Source organism: Daphnia magna, linkage group LG5 (genome assembly GCF_020631705.1).
Source record: "Daphnia magna isolate NIES linkage group LG5, ASM2063170v1.1, whole genome shotgun sequence".
Taxonomy (NCBI): domain Eukaryota; kingdom Metazoa; phylum Arthropoda; class Branchiopoda; order Diplostraca; family Daphniidae; genus Daphnia; species Daphnia magna.
In genome coordinates this window covers 2,223,055-2,251,047 of record NC_059186.1, presented here as the reverse complement: position 1 = coordinate 2,251,047, position 27,993 = coordinate 2,223,055, and the positions used below count along the sequence as shown (strand labels likewise).

Below are 27,993 nucleotides of genomic sequence, written 5' to 3'. Positions count from 1 at the left end.
CCTCCAGCTAGATCTGTGAGATACTGTTTAGCCCCACTGAATGTTGACCTGCTAGTCAGTGTTCCTTATGTCGCCCCTCTCTTTTTGACGTTTAGCGCTTGATGATTCTACATCCGTCAAGTGTGTGTTCTCTCATACGTAAGGTACGTCGCTTTTATACATGTATGTCTATCTCGCTTGAACATATACCTGACTGTGTGGATAATAAATCATTTGGTGACTTTGAGAACTGTCATATATCTTAATAGATGTGGATAATATGGTTGTATTACAAGATCAATCAAACAAAAATATATTTCTGTCAGTATAATTAAGATAAATTTGGAAGTTCCTGCGTTATTTTTATTATTACATTTCTTATAAAGAACAAGGAATCGGATATCTCTCAACAGTTAGTAAATATGAAGGCTTCTTTTTTTCAATGATGAAGTGGAACTGACAGGTACAGGTTAATGAATAATTTTTAAGAAACTTCGGTTGTTTTTTTTACAATTTACAATAAAATCTACCACTGAAAACCAGAACATATCAATACCAACTCTTTTGGATCGGATTTTCCTAAGGTTTTTGAATCCATTTTGATAGCATCAGAATTCCCAGAGGCAATGTTAGATTAAGAAATGAATATGAATTAGTTAAAATTTGTTGATGAACTTGATGAAGAAGATCCAGATAATGAGGGTCTCGAACTATGCGTAAGGAAAAAACTATAGCTTCCCCGTTTATTTTTTTTATATATTATAACGCCTAGAAAAGTATTGTATATAGATAAAGACGGGGAATGAATTTGATCGTATTCAAATTACGCCTTTACTTTCAGCTGCATTTTACTTGAAGCACGGTTTATCGAGAGTAAATCAGGCAATGGTGATTTCATTGATATTTTAAATGATTCTTCTGCGCTCAATCAAGAGGACGAGCTAAGAAGTCCAAATATGTTTATGAAACGGTATGGGCTTTTGAAAAGTTACCTGAAAAGAATTTATCCGTGTTCTACATTCTCAAAGACACTGAAAACAATGAGAGCGGATATCAGACAGAAATGCAGCCTGCCGGTCACAATTATTGCAAGGAAACGTCAGACAAATGCTACACTCTCTTGCTCCCAGTTGAAGAAAAAAGTGAATTTTTTCTCTGTTACTATGGAATTTTAAAAAATTCTCAAGTTGCTGTTGACGAAGACAGAAAAGGTGACGTCTTACTGGTGATCTTTACAAGAAGTACGTGAAAGATGATCCCATCAACGAGTGGACCATAACTATGTAAATCAACACTGATGGCGCTAAAAAATTTAAATCGAGTAAATTTTCGTTTTGGCCCTTTATAGATATAATTAACGAAACGGCTTATAAAACCCGACGATAAAAAGTCATTTTCATAGCCATATGGTTCGGGAATAAGAAACCCCCAAGAAACATATTTTTGTGAATCCTTGCGTAGATATATTAAACCATCTTTGCCCGACTTCATTGAGTGTGATAAAATAGCATTCATAATCCACCCCGTCATAGTGACGGATGGACCGTGGACACAGGTTCCCGACCAATTCTTCGAAACACAATGCAATTTAATGGTTCATATAGGTGTCATTTTTGTTTGTTTACGGATATTTCATTTAAAATAGCATGGGTTTTTAAAAAAGTATGGGTTGCCAACGTTTCCATTGATTACTAGGAAAGTCAGTTAAAATCGGTGAATAATCTGATGATTCCCAACCGAAGTATCCATTGCTTTCAACTTTGCAATATCAGAGGGATCTAGAAGTAAACTTTATACACTTATTTATTTTAGCCAATTTTTCCGTTTGTTGAATGAAACTATACTGAAACGGATTTTTTTATAGGAAGTGATGAAAAGCGGCAAAATGTTTCACGGAATTAAAGGGCCTAAGTCACTTGCTGACATAGAAGGTTTTGACTTCATTGGGGTGTTCGTCCCGGAGTACATGCATTGCGTTTGTTTGGGTGTAATCCAGTATTTGAATATCTTATGGATATCCCAAACATACAGTAAAGAACCATGGCACTTCAGTAAGGATAAGATAACTATTCTAAACAAGCCCTTATCAAACATGAAACCACCATATGGCATCACAAGAATTTCAAGGACTTTAGATACCATAAAGTATTGGAAAGTCTTTCGATCATTTGCACTCTATTATTTCCCCCTTCTATAGAGCATTTTGCGTGAACCACGTGTTTTTCATTTCACCAATTTATCATAGGCTCTTTCGGTTCTGTTACAAGAGTCTGTCCCCACAAATTTTCCCAAACATATCGGCGTTCTTCTCGAGAGTTTTGTAAAGAATGTAGAACTGCATTATGGAGGAAAGCACGTCAAATTCAATATCCATCTTTTGACACACCTGTAAAAAAAGGGTTTTAGACAGGGGTTGCTTGTGGGCTACTTCTGCGTTTATACCTGAGATGTTTAATGGTCAGTTACAGAGGCTATCAAAAAGAACTCAGTCAGTTGTTGAACAAAGGACATCTTCTTTTTTTAATGAAAAATTCCATTTTCAACCAGGCTATTGATTTGTTATATAAATCAAACAATCCCTCTCCATACATCAAAACTAATTCATAGAATGATTTGTTTGCCAAACCTGTACGAAATCCTAAACTATAAACGTCTGTTTTGTTGAAACGGCTTTGCCAAATGATGAAAACCTGATTGATTAATGTAAAATTGCCGGGATGGTCGAAATTATAGAGAAAACAGTTTGCGGTTTTTATACCAGAATATGTTTCCGAAGTGGTAGCAGCTCTACCTTCACTACATTTACCTTTGTGCGGTCAAAGAAGCGCATTAATTACTCCGCTCTCTTGAACGACGGACCGTTCTTTTTTATAGAAAATTCGTTTTTATTGACGGAGTGAAAAATAATTTCCAGTTGTTTATCTTTGGCCGTCCTATGGGTCAGAAATAAAAAAGTGCTTATTCTTCTTGTTTGTTGGGTACACTGCCAATGGTGAGCAAGAAGAAGTGGTTCAAGCTGAAACGATCCCTGGAGACAACACCCATGATGGCAGTCAACAAGAAATGGCCCGCGCTGACACCGTGAGTCCAGAAAATCGCCCAACAACAACGAACATCCACGACTATCGTCGAACCAGGTCAAAAAAGTAACAGGGTTGGGTGACTTGGAAGCAATACTGCCATATCAAATAGTGAGAAAATGTGTAGTAGCAGCATATCATTTTTTACTTCTCTCCTTTTATTACGGCACTCACAAATACCTTGGAAACTGATTAATGAAAAGCGGCGAAATATATTTTCGAAACTTGCAATATGGTGTATTCGTTTTAAGGATAGTATTTATTCATTATGAGATATATAATATTTTAATAGGGCGTTTGATTTATTGGGAAAGTATAAAGGTATTATGCTGTAATGAACTAGTTTGCAATAAACTTGTTAATGCTAGCCAGGAATATGTATGTTTTTAACTTATTGGACAGTATGTATGATAACACGCATAAGGCTTATAAACAACAACAGGCTTAAACTTTTGTATTTTACGTATATGTCCGTTCAAACGAGTAATCAGCTAATCCTAGCATTAAACCCCTTTTGTTTTAGACAATATAGCGCTAGTCAGTGTTTGGCAAGTTAAAACTATAAATCCCCCAATTAGTACAAAACTAGCTATATACAGATATACTGCAGACCTGTTTTTTTTCTTGTACGAGTATTGCTAGTAAGTGTGCTCGCTGGATCCCCCTAGAGCTTCACAATTTTTTTTTAGGTCACGAAAAGGATCTGGAACACCAGTCCCATCATTTCCTACGAAGCCACAAGGAAAACCAACCAAGCTGTCGACGGGGTCAATTGTCTCTTCCAAAACATCGTGAAGAATCGCATTGATCCCTACGGTTGCAAAATCCTCTTGCTCGAAGAAAATATTAAACAGTGTTCTGGTAAAACTACTGAGGCTAATTTTAATGTGAATTTAATTGATCTAGGGTCGGATCCAGAAAGTGTTTCAAACGAGGTGGATGATGAGAGCTTAGCCAACACTATTTTTCAAGCTCTGGCTTGAATTTTTCGTTTGAGACATTGGAGCTGCAAGCTAGGATGTATTTGACGCCTAAAGCCGAAATGGTAAAGAAACTGTTGGGGACATTCTTAATTCATTGGCTTCAAAACTACATGGCTCAGAATGGTATGTTTCCACTATAATAGTTAAGGATGTGGAAAAAAACCAGGCTATATTTCTTTTTTTTAATAGCAAAAATTATACTATTTAAAGGCCCTGTGAGAAGTAGAAAGTTCTGCCACTTGTTTTTCAAATAAGAAAAAATGGTTTCTTGGTATGGAACTATTTCCAATTTGACCAGCTTCCAAATAAAAATATTTGCTAGCTTTGCGAGTAATTTGCTTTTAGTCTGTTAAACCGCTATGCTAATGTAAGTTAATTTTGTAGGGTATTTGATTTGAACTTAAACGATTTGAACAATAATGTTTTTTTTTTACCAAAAGGGGAATAACAATTTACCCAGACTCCAAAAAGCATCTGAAGACCTCTAGGGAAACCAGTGAAGCGCAATTAGGTAAAGAATAAATTATTTTTATATTATTTTATGTAATATATATACTTATGCGTAATTAGTCTTAGGGAGGGGTTACATATGCAATTTTTAAAGATGCATGATCGTCAGCGTCGATTCAGAACTACGAACATCATCCATATGGTCGTCCTTGAGAGCTTCAGTACTGCTGTCATCATTCCTAACCAGCTATGGCAACAACATAACATAGATTGTGTAGGTTAATGTTAGCAAATATGTTTTGTAATACAGTTTTAGTTGACTCCACTTGGTTCCTTATGATAGGAAAGTCGTCGCTGCTACAGTCTAAGGATAAATCTAATCTCGCATATTTCCTAGCATTCTGTTGGTTAGCATTATGGGTAATAGGAATTTAGGCCGTAGGAAGCCCCCAGAAATCTGGGAACCTATTTGGCGTCAGTTGCTATTGCCACAGAATCCATATGGCAGCGTGTCTCACTAATTTTTTTCGTAATTCTTGCGTTCCCATGCTTTGTTTTCTGTCATCCATCTTCCTATTGTCTAGGCTGTGGACTATGGCTGTTAACTCTCGTTTTCTTTTCACCAAATATCTTGGATATTGGTGAGATAAAGATTAATTAAGAAAGCTGCACTGCCATGTATTTTAAGGTTTAATGTCTGTGTATAGCAAATTACACCATGGGACAGTCAGGAGAAGGGCAATCATGCAGGTACCAATTCTCATGGTCTCACATATTAACATTTTTATTTTCTATGTTATACATTACAGGCAAAACTAAATTGAAGTATAGGACTGTTGAACACTGCAGGTGGAGACTAGATGCATCCAGCAAAAGATTTTGTTGCCCATTATAAGCTGGTCTTTTACGAGATTGTACATGCCTTTTGTTACAATTAAGCATTTAATCTCCTACTGGTAATCTATCCATAGAGCAAGTGCATCAGAAGCTTGTCTTTAATATGGCAGGTGTAGCTGAAAACAATAATGGAAGTGTCGTACCTTCGATATGGTTCAGGTCATATTCATTATACATGTGGTTGAGTTGTATTGCACAGTGCCAGATCTCATCTATGAGACAGTGCCTTAAGTGTTAGTTGCACAACAGCACATTTTATTATATATCATGTAAGTAACATCTGTCTGTACATCTTTTGTTTTGGAAGGCTAATGTGTATCTTGCACATTACAGGGAAAGCTTTAACAAACTTGAAAATAGTTGTATGCTGATGGTAAAGTACACATGAATTCAGCAACAGATAGTGTCATTGTGTAGTACCAGCTCCTCTAATATGCTTCAAGTGCTGATGACACAACAGCATCATTGTTAAATATCCACTGTTGCCAAGATGCATCTAAAATTGAACAAATTGCTTTTGCCCTGGAAGTTACTAAGCCGTGATGCTGGAGATTAGACTTTGAGGCGTATTTTGTTGCCGATCTTGATTTAAAGTAGTAAAATTTGTTACCTGTTCTCCAAATATCTTACAACTTCCACCGCGGTCCAATCAATTGATTCATGCCGTGTCCTAGGGAAGTGAAATCATGCCACTGGGACATTACGTGGTCGTTATCCCAATATACCATCGCCGTAACCTCCTCAATGCGAAGTAACTCCTTCGGCACCTACCCAAGGTTGTCCTCTTCCTACTTGGAATACCGCAGAAATTTTTATTAAAATGAAAAAAAGAAATAGGCGTAGAGCAAGGATGATTGTCAAATATTGTGTAGTTAATAATTTGCCGTAAATATCTGACAACACATATTCCAAAACAGTAGTTATATCTATGGGGGAGAGCGGGGGGATTCCGGCCAGGGGCAATTCCGGCCAGTGGACTTTTCGACCAGTGTAATAGCTGCATTTGAATTATTTTTTCCCAAACGTGTATTACCACTAGATGCTTGCTTCCAGCAAAATTTATTTTAAAATACCCAAAATTGTGGGAGCTAAAGCAGAAATAGTAAATTTTGCTAATTTTCATAATTTTTTTCTCTCCTCGTCATTTTAATATTGAAATATTGTAGTTGTAGCTCAGGAAAAAGAGCAAACAAATGTAACAGGGAAAAAGACAATTCAATTCTGCGTAGAATGGCGAGTTTATTTGTTATATGCGTTCGTTTATTTAGTTGCATTGTAATAAAATGTACAAACCCCTCTTTTGGGGCAATTCCGGCCTCCATAAACGGGCAATTTCGGCCAGTTTTAGCCAACCGTTTGGGCAGGACTTATAGAAGCAGACGACTTCAAAGTTTGCTGCCAATAGAGAGTTGATAGTGGAAACAAAAATCAAAAATCATTTTATAAACTCTTATTATTCTGCGAAGTAGAATATTTCGACCTAAAATAACCCCAGAAACGAAATTAATTCGAGAAAACGGAACTGTAAGTTGTTTGAAAGATGTAGGAAAATATGTTGAAGTCGTAGCATATAGTGATACACTCTAAATTTTTGAGAGGCTACGAAGGGGGTACTTAGGTACTTTTTTTTTAGTAGTTTTTTGGGAAATCATACTAATATGGTACTTACTCGTATGTGGGCTACGAAAAGGCATTCGTACGCAGGGCTACTTAGTAATCGTACGACACATACTAATCCTTCGTACTACACATACTAACTCTTCGTAGTCATTCAGGATTATATACCCCACCCCCTTTTATTCTTTCTTCGAAAACCCTCTCACCGCATTCAAATTAGTACTGAATCATAACCAAACAAACAAGATCATTTAAACCACATTTATTGAAGGCGTAACACATACAAGAAAAAGTTAAGCTAAAAAACGGTACATTCCTGGGTCATTGAATATTGGGAGCATTGCATGTAGATGAATACAAATTAAGTAAGGGGCTAACACTCTAATTTGCTTACAAAAGCGCTAATATTGCAGCTACAACTAGGCACAATTCTGTAAACTGCATATTCAAAAAATTGGTACAACTCCATCAAAACGGGTTTAGGATACTCGGTATTAAAAACAAAAAAACTTGCTTTGGAGCAATTAAAGTTCCTAGACAAACAAGGAATGGTTGTTTTAAGTGCGGAGGATTGTTTTTACGAATTCCTCTAAATTAGGGTTTTCCTTTAACAGAAAAAGGGTTTGATGATGGAAAACAACGAGGGAAAAAAGGAACTTAAAATACAGTAGACAATTTATTACCTTGAGAAAAAATACGATTTGTTGCAGAGTTGTGTTCAGTTGACTTTTGGCTTGTTGAATTCTTGGCATCAATTTTGCACACACCACCAGTACCTTTAAAAAGGCTGTTGACATAATAGAAAACATTTAAGAACATAAATATAGACAGTGAAAAGTGTTGGTTGATAGGGGTTACCATCTGTTGATTCTTGAAAAGGTGCCAATGTACGATGATTTAGGATACTGATGGACATAATCGGCTATAATCTACGTAATAAATCAACTGTTAGAAAATGTTTAGATTATTTAAAATTTTTCTAGCTTATTATACCAGTCTTCCGAAATCCACATCCAAAAATCTCAGGAATTCTGTAACAATTGCAGTTAGAGTGAGTAGGAAATTTGCAATTTGGTATTTCCTGTACTTGTAAGTCTCATCCATATACTCCATAATCTTCGATTTGTTTTCCAAAAAAAACACCGCAATTTTGCAACCAAGCAACCTTGATAAAAATTAAAAATATTTAATGTTTTCGAATATAGATTTCAATTGAAGAGTGGCCTACCTTTGATTTACATTGAGCGAGATACTCATCTGATAGAGGCTGCTATGCTGGACTTGACTTCTTTAAAGATTTTCCTTTACCTTTCCTTGCATCGTCTTTGGGTTTTTCCACAGATTTCCTCTTTCGTTGATCGGGAGTCAACGCAGCTTTTCTCATCCGCTTTAAGTGTTGATCAATGTAAGCATTACCAGTTGCGCTGTTGTTAATATATGTATAAGCAGGTTGGCCATCTCGAATTAACCCCATCTGAGGAAAAGCAGCTACAATAGCAGCAGCCAATTTTTCTTTCGTTGACGCTTCTGGGTAGTAATGACCAACTATACGAATAACGTGGCCCAATGCAATATTAATAATAGTGCTTCGGTCCTTCTCAGTAACAGGCATCGCAACGTCAGCTTGATATTTCTCAACGATTTTCACACCTTCTTCATGGGAATTCAAAATCTCTTTTACATCAAACGTCAAATTCTGTGGGTTGGAATTTTAGAAAAAGTTACATTTTCGGTTTATGGATATAAACTTAACAACAAACCATATACCTTTTCACAAACTTTTTAAGGCACATGGTTCTGCGAATTTGAATCACTTGAAGTTGGAACGTGTTCGCTCAATTCTTCAGAAGAAAAAGGCAAATCACGTGAGGTAGAACTACCAAGAGGCTCCTCCATTTGATGATTTTTGTCCACCAATTTATTGTTCAAACTTCTTGGAAGTTGACTCTCCCACAACTGTGTTTGGGGGGTTACTGTACCAGAGGAAGGGGACTCAAAATGGTGCAAAATGGTTGGGTCCATTGCTGTTTAATGCCTGGTACCCATTGACAGACTCTTGATGTACCGAACGAGTTTCACTCTTCGCCCAAGTGAAATGCCAAGACTCTGTAGTTGATTTTCTTCAAGCGTCATCAAAACGTCTCCGTCAATATCGTTCTCTGAAAGAAAAAAGAATTTTCATTAACTGTATACTGTCTCTCAAAAAATACTGTATACAGCGAATTGAGTTCACGCGCTTTCGATCTTGTGTGTAATGAAACAAATTATCAAAAGTGTGCGAGTTCCATTCGCTACATATAGTATTTTTTTGAGAAGTTCTGTGGATAGTTGAAATTATGGGGAAATTTTTTATTTGAAATGGAAAGAAAATAAAATAATCGATACAAAACCATGAAAAGCATTTCCGAGATGTTTTTTATTAAACCACTGAAAATTAATTTGATTTTTGTTAAACTAAGTGGCGGGGCGACACAAAAGACTCATCTGAAAATGGGTCAAAGTTTTTTAATATCCACAACGGTTCACATTCAGCCAAATTATTTATTGAAATTACATTCTTAAGGGTAGTAAAAGCAACTTTAAACGAGTGATAATGTTCACAGAAACAAATCGTGTTAGAGAAAGTTATTAGCAAAAAAAAAACGTCATCGCCCTCTACAATAATCTTTTGAATGATGCCAAATTCAGGGAGAGCATTTTCTGTCTGATAAGAATTTCGGAGAACAACCACTGAATTTTCTCGATATTCCCAGCCTTGAACCTTCAGCCAATTCGTTACATTTACAAAGGAAAATTGCCGGAAAACGTGGTTTTCAATATCTAAATCAATCAGTTCACTAAACAAAACTGTTGTTAAGTGGCCGAATTTTTTTTTTGTTTCAAATAAGTACTCGGATAGCATTGAGGAGCATTTGACTAATTGTAAGTGATTTGCTACAGACAAAGTAATATTTTTAAAATTGAAATTTACTTGGGCTAGTCTTTTGGCAATATTGTGATACGCTTCATAGCGCATACACCAATACCTTACAGGAGGGCCTTGTGAGCGAATGATCTGGGGATAATGAACCATGTGATGGAGCTTGTTAATGCCTTGGACACTTGGGAACGCTTTACGAAATTCTTCAAAGTAACGCATAATTAAAACTTCGAGAACGACGGTATGCTCTTGTGTTAGTACAGGGGAAAATATGATATCCATAATGTGGCGCAAAGTTAGTATGATCGCAAAATGGATGTTGCCCTCCGGAATTTTGTCACCCACCAAAAAAGCAAACATGTTTATAAGACAAAAATTTTGCCCAGCCCTTTGTCTCGTCGAATAATTGACACTTGCTTTAATATTATCGTCAGTAAACTTAGCCGATGGTTTGTTTGAAAGATCATAAAAGCTGTACTGGAAATTCTCAATTCTTTGATTTAGGAAATCTCCATCTACACCTAATTCAGGATATATGGTTGCCAATGCGTGTAAAACAAGTTTAATTGAAAATGGGGCGACGCCTTCCAGAAAATCGTGCATCGCATCAAAATTTAAATTTTCTGCAAAATGAAAATATCTACTGGCTTTAAGGAGACTTGCATATTTTATTCCTGACTGAGAAATATCACAAACTCTTTCATTTGAAGCTACCACAGCTTGGTCGTAATTATTCCGGTCTCTCAAAACGAGCTGGTCGACATTACTTTTAAAATTGATTTCTGATCGATGTATTAGGCAAAGACAGAGATAAGGAGATGGCTCACTCCACGTAAAGCCCAGCAGTCGACATTTTCCCTCCTCCCCCTCTCTAGCAGACGAATTCGACTGCGCTGCTCCTTTCGGCCAGCTCCGGAATCATGGCCGTACTTGGCGGTAAGGATTTCCCAGTAGCGCTCCCCCTTCACGTTTTAAACCATACCGTCCTTACCGCCAAGTACAGCCATGATTCCGGAGCTGGCCGAAAGGAGCAGCGCAGTCAAATTTGTCTTCTAGAGAGGGGGAGGAGGGAAAATGTCGACTGCTGGGCTTTACGTGGAGTGAGCCATCTCCTTATCTCTGGGCAAAGACGACAAAACTTATTTGCCGACGGACTCATAAAACCACCAATTTCGTGAGCCCCCTTAGTGTCGGCAGAAACGGAAACAAGGGTACCTCTAATGCGAAAATTTGGCATGTCTGAAATATCTAGAAGCATTCCTTCCTGAGACTCTAGCTCTTCCAACTCTTTCATAAATTCTCGAAGAACAAACCCGAAATTGTCCTCAACAACATCGACAGTAACTGCTTGGGTGATTTGTAACCAAAATTTTTTATGTAAAAATCACTCCAGTTCGTCTGTGAATTCAAGTTTGTAAATGCGTTTTCTATTAGTGAAAGGGGACTTTTTGCGGCCTCAGCAAGGATTTTTGTCATTTCTGCCGAAAAAAAATTCAATGCACTATTCGTAACATTGAATGTTGTTCGAAGATTGAGAAACAACTTAGCTACCTGTACTTGCTTCTCACACACCTTTGTTTTTTCTGCAACATCAAAATCTACATCTACACTGCCATCAATACTTTCATTTTCTGACATACTTTTAATTTGTGGAACAACTGTTCGCGCGGTAACATTATCTCCTTGAAAATATTCACACTCTAATAAATGATGTCGAAATGATCTGAAACTCATTAACTGAGCTGAGCAAGAGTTCTGTCCACATATTAATGGGTTACTTACACGTTTACTTGTCTTAATTCAATGCACATGTTTGAAATGTATAACAAGTTTGAGGTAAGGACCAAGAACTACTACCTTACAAATGAAACATTCAAAATTCTTCCTTGAAGTGGGTTTTGATTTGGACTTGTTCAAAATTTTTTTGTCAACACTGAGTTCGAAATTGCCTATTGTAGTATTTTAAGTTTACGTAGTGCAAGTCAAGGGGAACTCTAAAGAAAGAAAAAGCTGGTATCACGAAGGTAGAAAAACCTGATTTTAACTTTGATTTGTTCGAAACTTCTTTGCCAAGTTGAGCTCTAAAAACTAAAAAACTCATTTCAACTTGTTCGACACTAATTGTTCCACTATTGGTTGTTAAGCCTATTCAAAGTTATTTGAATTTGCTCGACACATGTCTTTTCAAAGATGGGTTTAGAAAGCTACAAAAACTGATTGGACTTAATCGACAAACTAAAAGCTAACACAACTCAAACATTTACCTCTTAAAACATTTGTGGTTTTCTCACTGAACTCTTTCCCCAAGAGATGAGTCTCTAGTTCCTGTACTGTTAACTTTATAACAGTGCTCTTAGAATCGACGACGAACATGGCAACCGTTGAAACGCACGTGGTCGGCAATAATCCAGGATGCAATCTGATGAAACGAAAAGTATATTTATAGTAGCTCTCGCACACAGCAGGCAAAGCCAGATCCAACTACTACTACCTTTCAAAGTTTCCAAAAATCAAAGAACTGAATTTGAAAATGTAGACAAGATTAAACTTGCGCAGCCGGCACTCCTAAACTTGAAAACTTCTAACCCTAAAAATGGATGAGCATATCCTCAGTTCCAAAGTCCTACAAGTTGAAAGGTGGACTAAACAGTAACCTTTGAAAAAGGTTTCATTTTCAAGTATTTTGAGTAACAACTAAAACAAAAATTATTACTACATTTTAATTTGTTTTTGAAAAGACAAAAGCAATTTCTTTTTACACAAATTATTCAATTTCCTTACAATTTTATTGCCATTCTTATTCTCTCGACTCCCACTGCGGGTTTGCGTAAACGGAAACATCCTTTGTCATCTACTATCGTCTGCTTGAGTTAATCGGTAGCACTGGCTTACTTCAAACATCCTTGAGATTTTGTGTTGTTTTATTTTACCTGAACTCTCGCTGGTATTATTTAAAAAATGGAATCTGTCAAAGAAGTAGAATACAAACCGAATAAAGTTTAGGACTTTTATGCTGATATAAAAGTTCATATTGAGAATGGGGGTGTAATCATGAAAGTGGGAGTTCCCTTAACAGCCGATTGCTATGAAAGGATGCTGAGAGAAGGTAAATTTGATGGTATTTCCTTATTATTGATTGCATGTCTCACTCTTAAATCTAATACATTTACAGTTCACTTTTACCGGAAAATGAATATGGCAAAAAAGTACACTCACTTGTACTCAGATTTCTCTTACCAAGGCCAGAAATGTCTTTGTGAACGTGACTTTTTGGATGCCATGAAGAATGGAAATAGGCCTACCTTTACGATAGATGCTTTTGTCTATTTACAGGACAATACTGTTGGTTGGCTAAGGTTCATCCCCAAGAGATCAGAGACAGTTATATTCCTATTGACTTCGACGACTATTGAAAAAGATAATTTGATTTTCCCGTATGGTCATCATGCAGTATATTTAGGAAGTAAATTATGTTCATGAGTTCCTACTGCATATCAAATCAATAAAATCTTGGTCAAGAAATTCAAAAAAAACACAGCTAGAAAAACATGGTTTTTATTAGGACTTAATTGTTCGAAACTTTGTTCAAGATGGGTTGTAAAAGCTAGAAAGACATGGTTTTTTATTTAAACTTTAATGGAAACTTTTATTTTCAAAGATGGGTTTTATAAGATAGATAAAGTTGGTTTTTAAATTAAAACTTAAGACGTACTGAAATACGATACGAAAACGAAAAGGCCAAAAGGGATACGAAGAGGGGGTGGTATAATCCGTTTTACTCGTACGGGTCTTCGTAGTGGCGGATACTACTGTCTTTTTTTTATGAACATACTAACGGAGTACGAAGAGGGTTCGTACATGCAAATACTACCTAGTATGGGTCGAAAAATTATAGTATGGTCTCTTCGTAGGAGTGCATACTAACAAAATATATTTTCACTAATACGAAAGGAATACTAAGACTCATAGTACTCATATAGTACGTACCCGTACTACGTAGTACGGGTTTCAAAATTTAGAGTGTACCTAACGTTTTCAGGTAAAAATAAACTTAAAACAAAAAATACTGCTTTGTGTGACAATAACAAGTTGCCTAATTCCAGTTACGACAAAAATGGCAAAATAGAGCTGCATTTTGGTTCGGAAAAATAAACTGCTAATACTGTGTTGGTTTGGGGTGGTATATCTTCGTCCCATCCAAATGCTTCTCTGTGCAGAGTGACCGGCATGTTTGATTCAACAACATACAACAATATCCTCAAAGAACATTTTCTTCCTTTTTTAAAGATGGAATCAACTAGACATATTGGTGTAGTACATGACTGATAATCTTATTTTCCCATATAGCACATTTCTGTCGTCGGATGTTCGAATCATTGCCGAACATCCGTTAGATATCCATGTACTCAATGGGTAGTTCCATTGATGTCCGTCGGCTAGTCCTCTTGGAAGTGAAATGGATGTGCGAAAATTATATTCTACGGACCTCCTTCGAACAGCCAAGAAAATTTTCAATTGTTTTATTTAAGGATCGGCCTCGAGCCAATCGGGGCGCTTTTTTGCCAATCGGGTTTTTCATTTCGGGGCATCGAGGTGTGGCTCAGGATGGAAAATTCTTCTCCCTGAATTCAATTGGGGTTTAATCGAGGTACTTAATCAGGGAAGCTACCCCAATTGCACTCAATTGATTCATCGATGCAAAAAACATAATCTATTGACTGTTTCACCCGATCGATCCGATGACAACCCCGATAATAGCTCGTTCTACCCACCTAACCCGATTTTTACCCTGAAACCGAAAGAACGGCATATTAAAAAAATTGCGTTGGGGCAACGGGTTGAACTCAAAATTTTCCCCGCACCGCCCCGGTTGAAAAAGGGGCACCTCAATTCAGCCCCGAATGCACTTTATCGGGGCGAAGCGGTTAACTCGATTAGAGCTAATTGATGCCGATCGCTAAGTTTCATTATTAATTGTCAAAATTTATTTGCTTCCAAAAGGGGAGAACTTAAGCGTGTTCAAATTTTTCCCTTGAACTTATTTTTATTTTAAGTCCATCATTCAATACGAAAAATAAAAAAAATAAATGAGTAGTTATCTATTTGCCGGGTGGTTTATTTTTAAATTTATTACAAAAAAATGAATAAAATATATGTAAGTCGTGAGTTTGTTTGCACAGGCTTGCCGTTTAGCTTACGGGAACCAAGCCATTGGAAATTAACTTACAGAAAATATATATTATTCGGCATTTAACAATATTCGATGCAAGGATACTTATGATTGGATTTTAATTTAAAATAATAAAAAACTACTTTTAACTTAATCAATCATGCTGAAGTTTAAAATTGAAAAAATATTTATCATAAATTGTTTAATTGCAATTTATACACTTCTGGTTTAACCTAAGTTCAACATCATCTTGACTTCTTAAAAATCTTGTTGGTTATTTGTTATCGAAAAAAAGTTTTTACAACAACTCGATTCGTTTGTTCAAAAATAATGATTAGTATATCTGTCGATTGGCACAGTAGAAATTTATTCGACTGTGGTGCGGGAGACCAGAGTTCGAATCCAGATATGGTCAATGTTTTTTCAAGATTAGAGGTCCAATATATGTTATATTTATAGCCAAATGAAAGCCCGTTCGGATATCCTTGGTGTCCCAGAGCGCTGTTGAGGGCGGTCAAAACCAAAAAAAATTACATCCATAGAACAAACAAATCGGATGTCGGGCTGTCCGGCGGATATAAAAAAGATGTACTCAACATCCGACCTCGACATCTGTCGGACATCCGACGGACTGCATTGTGTTATGTGAGTTCACATTACAAATTAAATTTCTTGTGTGTGTGTATTACTGAATATTGTTATCAACTGTTTATAGGTTCCCTGTTCACCGTAGCAAAGCTGTTATGACATTTGTTGTTGAACACGAGGGAAAGATTGTCATTCTTGATTGGCCTAAATCTTTCGGTGACGTCATGCCCGTTGAGACTGTTTGGCTGAAAATGATCACTAAGTTCACCCACGAAAACGTGACGGCTACTAGAAAAGAAGGTTTATGGCGAGAGGTTTCTATGATGTGGCAAAAGGTGTGCCACGTAGAATACGTTCATCAACTAATTTGAGACAATCCGCTAAAACTTAAGAAATTAGTTGATTGCCATGGCTCAAAATACGTAGATTAAGCTGTTGGGTTTTTATTTTGGTTGATGTAATAAACACAGTTAAAACAAATTTGATTTTGTTAGAAGTAATTAAATAATTTTTAACACAAGCAACAATAACTCGAGCGACGTCAGAGACCAGGCTAAAAATTACAAGAAATAAGAACTAAAGACAAAATATTTTATTTATAATTAGTGCAGACAAACCAAAGGTATTTTAGTTATTTGTACTTTGAAGGTAAGACACAACCACTTATTTTGCAATCACTTTTATTATGTGGTTTATCAGCAATCGTGGCTGAAGTTTGAGCCTCAACATTTCGGTCCTTCAATTTCTAAGATAAAATAAGTTTAAGTTATAAACAATTTGAAATGAACACATTACTACTGTGAATATACATAATTATAAATAATAATTAGAAGAATAGCACATTCCATTGCCCTCTTCCGAGCAGCCTCCTCTTGCTTCTGTTTTTTCAGTTGTTTCGCTTCATGTGCCTTTTTGATCTTTTTCAATTCCGGTTCACTGGTTAAATTGGTCGCTTCCTGCAATTGTTTGTTTGGTCTTTGGATTCTCGGCCAAGTTTGAGAAACTTTAGGGATTGGTAGAATATCGCAAGGGTGAAAGTGACGCGGTCTTGATTCACCACTTACTGGTGAGCTTGAAAGAATGCGCTGGGGTTCAAAGGAGTGCACTGGAGTTGAGCAAATTGATGCCAAATTCGAAGACCGCTCAACCAATTCCACTATTCAGACAGCGGTAGTAGGAGAGGGGGTGGGGGTTCCGTAAGTGGAAGATGATGGCTGTTGCTGTTAAAAGAAGTCGAGTGGAGTAGAGGTAGTTGATGCCACAGCCAAAGACCGCTCGAACGTTTGTGGGAAAGCAGTAGCAGGGCAAGGCGAGGGAATGCCAGAAGAGGAAGATGACGGCTGATGTCCAATAAGCGGACTGCAAATGATAGGTGAGACTGGAGAGGATCTTCACGTAGTTGACATTACAGAATAACAAGTGGCTACTGGACTAATTGTACCGTCAAGTGAGACAATGTAGGAAAATTGCGTTCCTAGCTGTTGCTGTTGCGATAAAGGCAGTGCTGCTTGAAGCGTACCAGTTTGATGTAGAGCAGGAGTGGTTGCTGAATAAAAAAATATTAATTAATGAAGAATTGAATGATTTAATAAATGAATGAGTGAAAGAAGAACGAAGAGCTCACCAGGTAAATCAGTAGCCTTTGACAAGGCACACATTTTCTCAGGAATGGATTTACGATCCAATGGGAAGATTCCTGTGGCTTCAAATGTTTTCGTGATGTTTTTCACTGTAAATGCTTTCTTTATTGGCTCCTCTGAGATTAGTGGAACATCATAGATTGTAATACGAAGCTCTGGATGAATTCGCAACCAAAGTCATGTGCGTATTTTAGGAAACGTTTCAACAGACCATAAACACACCTATCCAAAGGCTGAGATACATTAGAGGTGTGTGGAGGTAAGGTCATAAAGATTCTACCTTGTTCTAAAGCGTACATCACAATCGAATAGCCAATGTGTGATCTATGGTTGTCCAAGAATACGAGGACTGTTTTTTTAGGTTAGCAAACTATCTGTTTCCTAAAGTGCTTTAACAAGATGAGAAACGACTCTTCGTCCATCCAACCCGAAGGATTCGCTAACACAAGCCAGCCAAAGGGAACTAAGCTTTCATTTTTTGAGAAACGTTCCTTATGGGGAAAACGAAAACACCTGGATAGAACTTACCAGAGGCACTGATAAAGGCACACATTGTAACATTACTTCCTCGTTCACCACTTTTGCGACCATACACCTACACAAAATTAATCGAATTATGTACAGTTGAATGGCATTCATACGATTGAAATAGTAAAATAACTGGTGTATTCCTGCTTGAGAAATAACTTTATCAGGATCCAGGACTACAGGGTAATTTGTTTCATCAACATTCAAAATTTGATCAGCTGTGGAGTGCTTTTCATAAAGCTCTTGAACTTTGTAATATAACTTGACCATAACTACATGGTTCAATGCTGCTGCTCTAGCTTGGCTAGTATTTTCAGGTTTTCTCATGGACATACTGGACACGGTTAATTGCACTAAAAGTTTCTAGTTATTAGTGTAAAAAAAAAATTACCTAATTACTTCATCAATATAACATCTATTTTAGCGTAGATTAAATTTCAAAAAAATTAATTAACATGAAGAAAATTAAGGAATGAAGTTGGGGGAGGGGGAGCACTGGACAATTTCGATACCAGATGGAGAAGTGGGAGGGGCATCCTAGATATTGCTTTATCGATATTGCTTTATCGATTCTTGATCGATTGTTAGTGAAACACATTTTTCGAAGCAGACAACACTTTTGGACCATGACTGGACCAATTTAGGCTCCGCCCTTAAAAATCGATTTCATCCGATTGTACCCCCAAAACCATGTCCAGTATCACACCCAATGAGGGTCTATTTTTAATTCATTAACAACTCTTAAACCGTAATCCGAAAAATTTTTTTATACCGGCTCTGTATGTGTAAATGAATTAACTAGCTTCTTTAACTATTATATTAAATTTTGACGAATCATAGCGTGGGCAATACCAAAAAATTTGCTGTAAATAAAATGAAAAGACAGCGCTCTTTTTTTGTTTCCTCTATAACTCGAGTAATTTTAAGAATATCACGATGATTTTTTTTCACATATAGATATTGACATTGACAACATCCCAGTATTTTTTTGCCCCAGTTCATCATCACCAAGACCCGTAACTGCTACTGTCCTGTTTGGTACGTGTCCTGAATGACCCCGCTCTCCCCTACCTGCCGTAGTAATCTTGAAGAGTTGTTTTGGGAATACCAGTTTCAGTTGGCTTCTTCTGTGGGTGGTGGACTGATTTTATTACTCTTGTAATCGCGAAACATCTGAAAACATAGAAAACAACAATTTACAGACCGTTTGATAGTAAAAAATATCCAGCAAACACTTTTTAAAAATGAAATAGAAATATATGTTTTTTGAAAACTTCACTCTGTCACGTTGTTTGCAGACGATGGGACATTTCACGGATGTTGAATCATTCCGCGTTGCTCAACCCACTTTTTAAATTCCTCCTTTTCAGAAGAAAACCATAGGAAAAACTGGTTGCTTAACTTTAAATTGAATTTTCGTTAGTTCAACACATCCGTTTTATATTTTTAAGATTACCATTAAAAAGAAAATAGAATTCTTGTTTGAATAGTTTTAATTTCCTATTATAAATTCTCATTTTACATAAGAAAAAACAAAAAGAGTTAAGTGGCCGGAAATACCCCATCGTCTTCCCAGAGAGAGAAAAAAATTCATTTTACTTTTATAAACCAAATTAAAGTTTGAAAAAAGATTCGAACCGAGGGAAAACCGGGCTATCGATTGCTTAAACTTAAAAAACATTTATGATATTTGTTACATGACATAATTTGATCGAAAGTTGACGTTCAAGATTTTGGCCGGAATTGCCCGCTCTCCCCTTTCTAGCGGCAAATTCTACTCATTTCCTGTAGGGCAACAGCAAATTTTATCAATAGAACCCACCTAAATTCTGGGGGGTAATTGCATATTTGGCCACTAGAGCATCGCATAATGCAGTGGGGTAATAGGCGTGACCTTACTTTAATATATTAGGCCCTACGGTAAATTCAACGGGGAAAAAATTTCGAAAAATTTTGCCAAATTTTTTTATTTTTTCAATAACTGAAGAAATAACCATAGGATATAAATCAAACTATACATAATTTAAGTTTAAACTAAATTTAATCATAAATAAAAAATCTAGATTCTTAAAACAATTCTACTGTTTGTAAGACCACTGTCTAACCTGGTACAGTGTCCAATATGAGTCAGGTCTCCCCTATGCTATCCTACTACTTTTATCAATGCGCAACGAGTTTTGTGCGTGTATCTGCCTGTTTGTTCGTCATGAGATTATCGTTTTGCGCTGGCTGTTACTGGTGGAAAGGGGGTCACTTGGCATTCCCCTACCTGAAAACGGTTCGATTTGCTGCCAGCTAGGCTTGACCTTTTCCTTTCTCTTTTTCGTCTACTATTTGTGAAAGGGGATTCATGTGACATTTTATATCATGGAAATAAGTCGACTATCTGAAAAGGGATTGAACTGCCGCCTGCTAGACTTAACCTTTTTCTTTCGCATTGTCACGGGTAGGGCGGGTAGACGGATGGGGAATAATGGCGGGCAAGGGTAGACCCACGGGCAGGGGTAGAAACGTGGGAAGAGCGGAAACAACGGGCAGGGGAAATGACGGGCAGGGGGGAACGACGTGCAGCGAAAACGATTGGCAGACACTGAATACTAGACCCCACCTATTACCGTCCTGGGACTGGCTTAAGTATACTTGTCTTCTATCTTTATAAAAGCACAAGGGTTGTTTGTGGTCGGAATTTGTTTGTGTAGATGTCTGTCTGTTTGTTTGTCAGAGGGATTATCGTTGTGCGCACGCTGCCATTGGTTCAAGGCAGCTGACGTGACTTTTTGCTACCTGGAAAGAGGTTCCAATCGCCTCGGTCATGTCTCACCTTTTGACTTGAACTTTTGGTCCCTTTTGCCAATCATAGATTGAACATCACGTGCTTTTTTCTACCTGCGAAAAGGTTCGACTACCTGCACAAGGGTTCGAACTGCCGGCAGCTAGGCTTAACATTCCTTATTACTGCTTTACTTGATTTAAGACATTCCCAGCCCCCACATTCCACATTTTCCTACAAGTCCTCATCTCCCCACCATGATGACCGCAATGATGTAAGAGACCGTTCCCTTTTGCATCCCTCAAACAATCACCAATTCAATGTGTTCTTCACAGCTCCATTGACTGCGTTCCAACACCCTTAAGAGACCGTTTTCTTTTGCATCCCTCAAACAACCACCAATTCATTGTGTTCTCAACAACTCTTTTGACTGTGTTCCAGCACCTAGAAGAGACCGTTCCCTTTTGCATCCCTCAAACAACCATTAATTCTTTGTGTTCTCAAATGCTCTATTGACTGCGTTCCAACACCCTTAAGAGACCGTTCCCTTTTGCATCCCAAAAACTACCACCAATTCATTGTGTGCTTAACAGCTCCATTGGCTGCGTTCCAACACCCTTGAGAGACCCTTCCCTTTTTGTATCAATCAAACTACTTAGTTTCTTCAAAATTTGTATCAGTTTCTATACACCTTGGAATTGCAGTTTTTTTTGCTGAAATATTTGACAGTGACCTCATGATAGTCTATGTAGGCGTACTTCCCAGAGCCATCGTCTGCGAAAATGGGACGAAAACTGAAATGAGCTGCTATTGGCAACTCTGGCAGGGTGTGTAGCTATGTAGACTACTTCAACATGGGCTCTTATGGGACTAACTATTAAAAAGCCTTAGAATGTAATGTTAAAAAAACCCTTTTTTGTTTGAAAAATTTTAATTCATGTGTAGAATTGTAAAATTTATGCAGCTCATAAAATAAAAAATTAATATAAAATTAAATGCAATTTTTAAAAATTTAAACGGTGAAATCAACCGCCAATGCCAACCGTGCATCACATAGTCTTTCAAAAAATCAGCTGGTATATATAAACTTGGATAGAAATTTGCGTAAATTTTCGCCTTTTAGTGGATAAAAAAATTTCACAGTTGGCGTTTTCCCTTAAACAATGGAAATTTCTGCAAAATTTTTTCAAAGTAAACTGATCAAAATCAACAGATTTTTTGAAAGAATGTGTGTTGCACGTTTCAAAACGATTAAATTGTTTTTATTTATTTTAAATAATTTATGCATTTTATTCTTAAGTTTTATATTATGAGCTGTATAATTTTATTGATTCTACATATGTATCAGAATTTTTCTAACAAAACAAAAATATTTTAACATTATGTTCTAAGGCTTTTTAATAGTTAGTCCCATAAGAGCCCATGTTAAAGTAGTCTACATAGCTAAACACCCGGCCAGCGTTGTCAATAGTTGACCATTTCAGTTTTCGTCCCATTTGCGCCCTCTCATGTACGCCTACCTTTATTCTCCTATACCATGGTGACGTTTACTGTGATAAAAAAATGTGGTTGTCCGTTTCCTTTTGCGTCCATAAAAAACAATCTTTTTGAAACGCAGTCTTTCGGTGTGTGACATTGACAGCAGAATGGAATGTGATCCACTATTTTGAGAAAATGTTCCCCTTTTTTGCTTCCCTCAAACAATAACAATTTCACTGTGTTCTTGACAGCATCAAACTGTATTCTTATTTCCGCTTCGGTCTACGGACCAAGTAAGGAGCACGGGAATGGCCTTGGGGGCAGTTCCCAAGTGCGCTAAACCGTGAATTTTCTAGTGTCATATTTTATATTCAAAGCCACATTTCACCTACGTTTGCACCCCTCCCTACCATTTACAATAGCAACCGATGGCGGAGGATTCAGCAACGGGGACGCCCGAGACATCTGAGACAACAACCGATGGGTAGTCGCACAAAGATGGCGCGCACAAACACAGACGAAACTCAGACCTAAAGGGTGCGCAAAGACCACCACATTCATATTGTGTGAGTATTCACAAACACGGATGACGTGTGCGTCGATGGGCTCGGCCTCAGGCTCATCATCATTATCATTAAGGTTAGAATTAATCATTTTTCCCTTCCCTACCAACGGCTGGCAGGTAGTAGTGGTTGGAAAGTTGGAAAACGACGGAAAGGTGATGGGGATTGGGAAGGCACTATAACTTCAAATCGACCAACGTCCAGCAGACAATTTAATTGTGTAAGTAGACTAACGTCCAGCAGACACTTAATACTAGACTTCACCTTTTACCGTCCTGGGACGGGCCGCCATATACTAGTCAACTACCTTTATAAAAGCACAATGGCTATTTTTGGCGGGATGTGTATGTGTATCTGTCAGCGTGTTTGTTTGTCTGCGGAATTATCGTTGTGCTCACGCTTCAATTGGTTAGAGGGGGCTCACGTGACTTTTTTGCTACCTGGAAAAGGTCTAAACTGCCTTTAGCTACCCTTCACCTTTCGCCTTTACCTTTTGGTTCTTTCTCCTTCCTTTTTCTATCATGATTGACTGTGTTTCAACATTTTGACAGACTTTTCCCTTTTGCATTCAAACAACCGTTTCATCTTTTTTGAATTTAGCTGAGTTCCAAAATACCTTGCAACTGTAGTCATTTTGTGGTTGACATTTTTGACAGCTGTGTCGCCTAAGTTTCAACATTATGGGATACCTTTCCCTTTTAATACATCAAACAACAACCATTTTATTGTTTCAAAACAGGGAAAATCCACAATTAACAAATATACTAACCAACTATCTTTTTTCAGCTTGGTGGCCAGTGCCTCCATGACTTTTTTGTTCTATCAAGGCAATGTCCAAAGAATTGCCAGATTATCCAATATTATCTTTTTCAAAAATTTTCTTTTTAAGCGTTCAAATTTATTTGTAGTCATACAAAAATTTTGTTTTTAACATTTCTGGAATATACAAATATTCCAATTTGTATTGAAAATCACTTGGTTATCACTTGATTTTTGAATTTTTTATTATTTGATTTTTAAAATGCAGTTTTGAGACATTTGGTAAAAGTCTATTTTACCTGACTAGATTTACTTAACTATACTTAGTAAATTTAAATTAACTGAACTTAACTCTTACTTTTTAAGTATAGTAATTCAAACCCGAACAGTACTAGAATTTAACTAAACTAAACTAAACTGTTACATTTTAAGTATAGTAATTTAAAACCTACCAGTAATAATTAAGGTATTCTAAATATAACTTAAGTAAAGTATAGACTAAATTATAGTGAAATTAAAATTAATAAACACCAATAGCATTAAAACATTACAATTAAAACACAAAAGTACAATAAAATGAGTCAACTCGAAAAACAAAAATTAATGTTAGAATAAAAAAAAACTTTGGTAAATAAGGTAATACCTACAGAATACAGTAACTAAGTACTTTAAAGAAAAAGAACTGTACAAGGTATTCTACATGAAAAGTTTACGTAAACCAATTTTTGACAATATTTTACTCACTTTCAGGAAGAAAGCATGAAATATAAAACATTATTTGAAGATTCCGAAATAAAAATAGTATATAAGTTTACTACACAAAATAACTAAAGAAAATAAACCATACATTAAAATTTAATAATAGAAAGAAATCGAAGAACTAAAAAAGGAAAACGAAGAACTTAAAATACAACTTGAACAAAGGGAATCAGGTATTCATTATTTACAAATAATATATTCTAATAATACATTACTTAAGTTTATATTTAATTTATTACACAGAAGTAAAAATAATGGAGTCTAACCTATTACAAATAGATATAGATACAAACAACAACGTTGACACTCAAGTATGGAACGCCGTTTCTGCCACTTTTTTTTTATAACGTTGCCAAATTTTTTTTATAATGAAACATTTTTTTTTTATAATGAAACACTTTTTTTTATAATGTTGCCAAAATTTTTTTATAATGAAACATTTTTTTTTATAATGAAACACTTTTTTTTATAATGTTGCCAAAATTTTTTTATAATGAAACATTTTTTTTTATAATGAAACACTTTTTTTTATAATGTCGCCAAAATTTTTTTATAATGGAACACTTTTTTTTTATAATGAAAATTTTTTTTTTTCGTTTTATGGGGGTACTGAAGAGTCCCTCTGGTGGCCATATTTTGTCTTAATTGAACGAACCACCCCCTCTATGACTCTGCTATTATAATCGACCGCTGTAGTGTTGGTGTGGAAGGGAGTTATAAGGTTTTTTTTTTTTTTTTTCGTGTTAGCCTCAGGTTGTTGTGAAGGTGAGTGGGCTAGAATATTCTTGCTAGTTGTTTAAATTATGTCAGCTAATCTTGTTTCTTTAAGGTATCGAACAAGTAACCTTTGGATCTCATGCTGTTTGGTCACTTACCTTGTAGCTGCCAAACCGAGTCTCATTGTTATTAGAAATGGAAGATTCTCGTAGAACAATACTGGAACTGATAAGTAAGTGTTAATTTGTTTGTTTTGGAGTTGACATTTACATTTGACTCCATACTTTAAGGTCATGGGTTCCGTGTGGAAGAAATTGCAGCTATGTACAATACTCCAGTTAGAACTTTCTACCGTCGAATGAAAGACATGGATATTTCCGTTAGAGGAAAGTATAGCAACATCACATTGGACTCCCTTGAGCAGAAAATTACAGACATCTCTGCTGAGAATAATCGTGTTGGGGAGAAAATCATTAGGGCTAGACTACAAGGACAAGGTGACACTGTTCAACGCTCAAGAAACAGACAGGCAATTCAAAACACTGTTGGCCCTCGTCCAAGGCCACCAAGATTGACCAGGAGAGAATATAGCTCTCGTGCTGCATTATCTGTCTGGCATGGTGATGGGCTACATACATTCATTGAGTAAGATTTGATTTAACTATGGTGTACTACTCAAAACTGTTGTATTTACTTATAATACAAAATCATAGCTATGGTATCATTATCTTTGGGTGGGTGGATGGACATTCCCACGCAGTAATGAATATGGAAGCAAAAAATTACAATAGAGCAAGCACAGCGCTCTAGGTGTTCTTGACTGCAGTCAGTTACTATGGCTGTCCTTCTAGAGTCAGGTAACATTATTTAGTTTAAGGCTTTATATTTAAGCAAAATTATTACATTTTATTAACCATAACAATTAGAACCGACCACGGAGGAGAGAATATAGAAGTGGGGCGATTCATGATCGAAGTTAGAGGACCAAATAGAGGGAGTTTTTTGACGGGGAAATCTTGATTTTGCTGATCAATGAGATTGTTTCTTTGTTGCAAATACTCGTCCCGTTCTTGACGAACAACACGTAGTTGCTCTTGCATGACAACCATGTCCGAATGGATTTCTTGATTCCCAATGGACAGTTCAAGAAAGCTGTTGTCACTTTCCAATGACAAATCAACTGTTTGTCCCGATTCAATCTGGGTGACTCCCCTACAAATTCCACATTTAATACACTCCTGGTTTTGGCTGAACATTATCTATTTGATGGAATGAAAATTAAAGCTTATGGATCAATTAAAATGTTTAAAAATACACATACCGTACTGCATTTCAAAGAATGAAAATGCGAACAAGCCAAACGTTTTGGTCTCCCTGAGTCGTTGTTGAATGGTGACTGGCAGACAGGACACAAAGTACAAATCAATGCGTTTATTCTACGCACTTCTTTTTCGTTTTTGTTTTCGTCGTCCATTTCAGAAGAACACGTGCAAGTGCAATCCGAATCTGCAGCCAAAAAAAGCAGACAGCACACTACAGCGATCGAATCAGACGACACACTGCAACAAGCGACAACGAAGGCTGGGGCTAAAGGGCTTGCCTACCCCATCAGCTGAAGACAAAATCTGGCCACCAGAGGGACTCTTCAGTGGTACCCCCATAAAACGAAAAAAAAAATTTTTTTTCATTATAAAAAAAAGTGTCTCATTATAAAAAAACTTTGGCAACGTTATAAAAAAAAGTGTTTCATTATAAAAAAAAATTGTTCCATTATAAAAAAATTTTGGCAACGTTATAAAAAAAAGTGTTTCATTATAAAAAAAAAAGTGTTCCATTATAAAAAAATTTTGGCAACATTATAAAAAAAAAGTTTTTCATTATAAAAAAAAAATGTTTCATTATAAAAAAAATTTGGCAACGTTATAAAAAAAAGTGGCAGAAACGGCGTTCCATACTCAAGAAGTAAATCCAAAATTCAATGCAGACATTAAGATGAATGATACATCATCTGAGGCAACAGTTGAAAATTATGATCTAGGGGTAAAAAGAAAGTAAAACAAGCAAAAACATACATTTAGATAAATATTACAGTATAACATTTATTACGTTAAAGAAATTTCCTACAAAACAACTATTTCACATTCCTGATATAGTCAAGACTAATTTACAAAATAAAATAGATGAAATAACTAAATCTAATACAACTAAGATAAAGACATTACAAAGTTCCAAATTTACCATGTACAAATTTGTACGTGAACTGATGTCATCCATCTTCACTGAAGAATATTTGAAAAGTAAGTATGTATAACAATTTAATATATATGTATAAATTATTAATAATAACAATGCAATAGCACATAAAAAATCATTAAAAGGAGGAAAGAAGAAACAACAAGAAGTAATGGAACCAAAACATTTAGAAGAAATCGTTCGTAAGGAACACGCAATACATGATATTGGTACGTATGTCTTTTTATGTAGTCTTGTGTAGTTTTTCCTATAAATGACCGCTAAATGTCTTTTTCTAGCGTGGTCTTATTAATGTAGAGCTAGTCAGTTCGCGTCTGTACGTTGTCTGGTAAACAACTCATGCTTTTCGGTTTGTGTTGATTAGCGTTTTCGGTTAATCTATCTGTGTTTTAGTCCATTAGGGCACCATTGGAAGTAGTGTTAGTGTTATTTAGAGTAGTCCAATGGTGAAAGGGACCTTTATGTTTGTGCTCAGTGACGAAAGGGCCAACATTTAAGTAATTTTGGCTTTGGGCTGTTAGCATCAACAAGTGTTTATTGCCTCAAAACAATTCTACCCGTGACAATTTGGTGGAGATGCAGGGTACTGGCTACACTTGTTGATGGTGAGTTTTTCGAAGTGAATTTTAATTTTGTGAGAACACAGTGTCGATTTGTGTTAGAGAACCAAAACGTTTTCTTTCCGTTACGCGTTAGCGTCGTCGCCATTTTTTTTATTTTCCCTATTGTCGCCATCTTTTTTTCCTTTGGTGACGCTCATGGTCAATTATCGTTTCAACGTTGTGTGTAGACTGGTTAATCTTTACACAGAAAAAAGTACTTGTGACACGAAGCAACAGGA

At 36.4% G+C, this 27,993-nt stretch overlaps 1 protein-coding gene, 1 long non-coding RNA gene and 2 pseudogenes across 2 annotated transcripts; 2 read left to right on the top strand and 2 right to left on the bottom strand.

Moving 5' to 3' along the window:
• Positions 1 to 259: 259 nt before the first annotated feature.
• Positions 260 to 4,042, top strand: LOC123472423 (annotated as a pseudogene).
• A 3,374-nt stretch (positions 4,043 to 7,416) lies between these two features.
• Positions 7,417 to 10,208, bottom strand: LOC123472366 (annotated as a pseudogene).
• A 14,573-nt stretch (positions 10,209 to 24,781) lies between these two features.
• LOC116935403 lies at positions 24,782 to 25,956 on the top strand. Its single transcript, XR_006646494.1, has 5 exons — positions 24,782 to 24,947; positions 25,012 to 25,131; positions 25,190 to 25,544; positions 25,613 to 25,756; positions 25,826 to 25,956. It is a non-coding gene; the product is annotated as an uncharacterized LOC116935403 (long non-coding RNA).
• On the bottom strand, positions 25,569 to 26,469 carry LOC123472199. Its single transcript, XM_045173404.1, has 3 exons — positions 26,221 to 26,469; positions 25,803 to 26,158; positions 25,569 to 25,746 (listed from the first exon to the last, which is right to left on the bottom strand). The coding sequence occupies exons 1-3, from the start codon at positions 26,371 to 26,373 to the stop codon at positions 25,590 to 25,592; spliced, it is 666 nt and encodes a 221-aa protein (XP_045029339.1). The 5' UTR covers positions 26,374 to 26,469; the 3' UTR covers positions 25,569 to 25,589.
• Between the last annotated feature and the right edge of the window lie 1,524 nt (positions 26,470 to 27,993).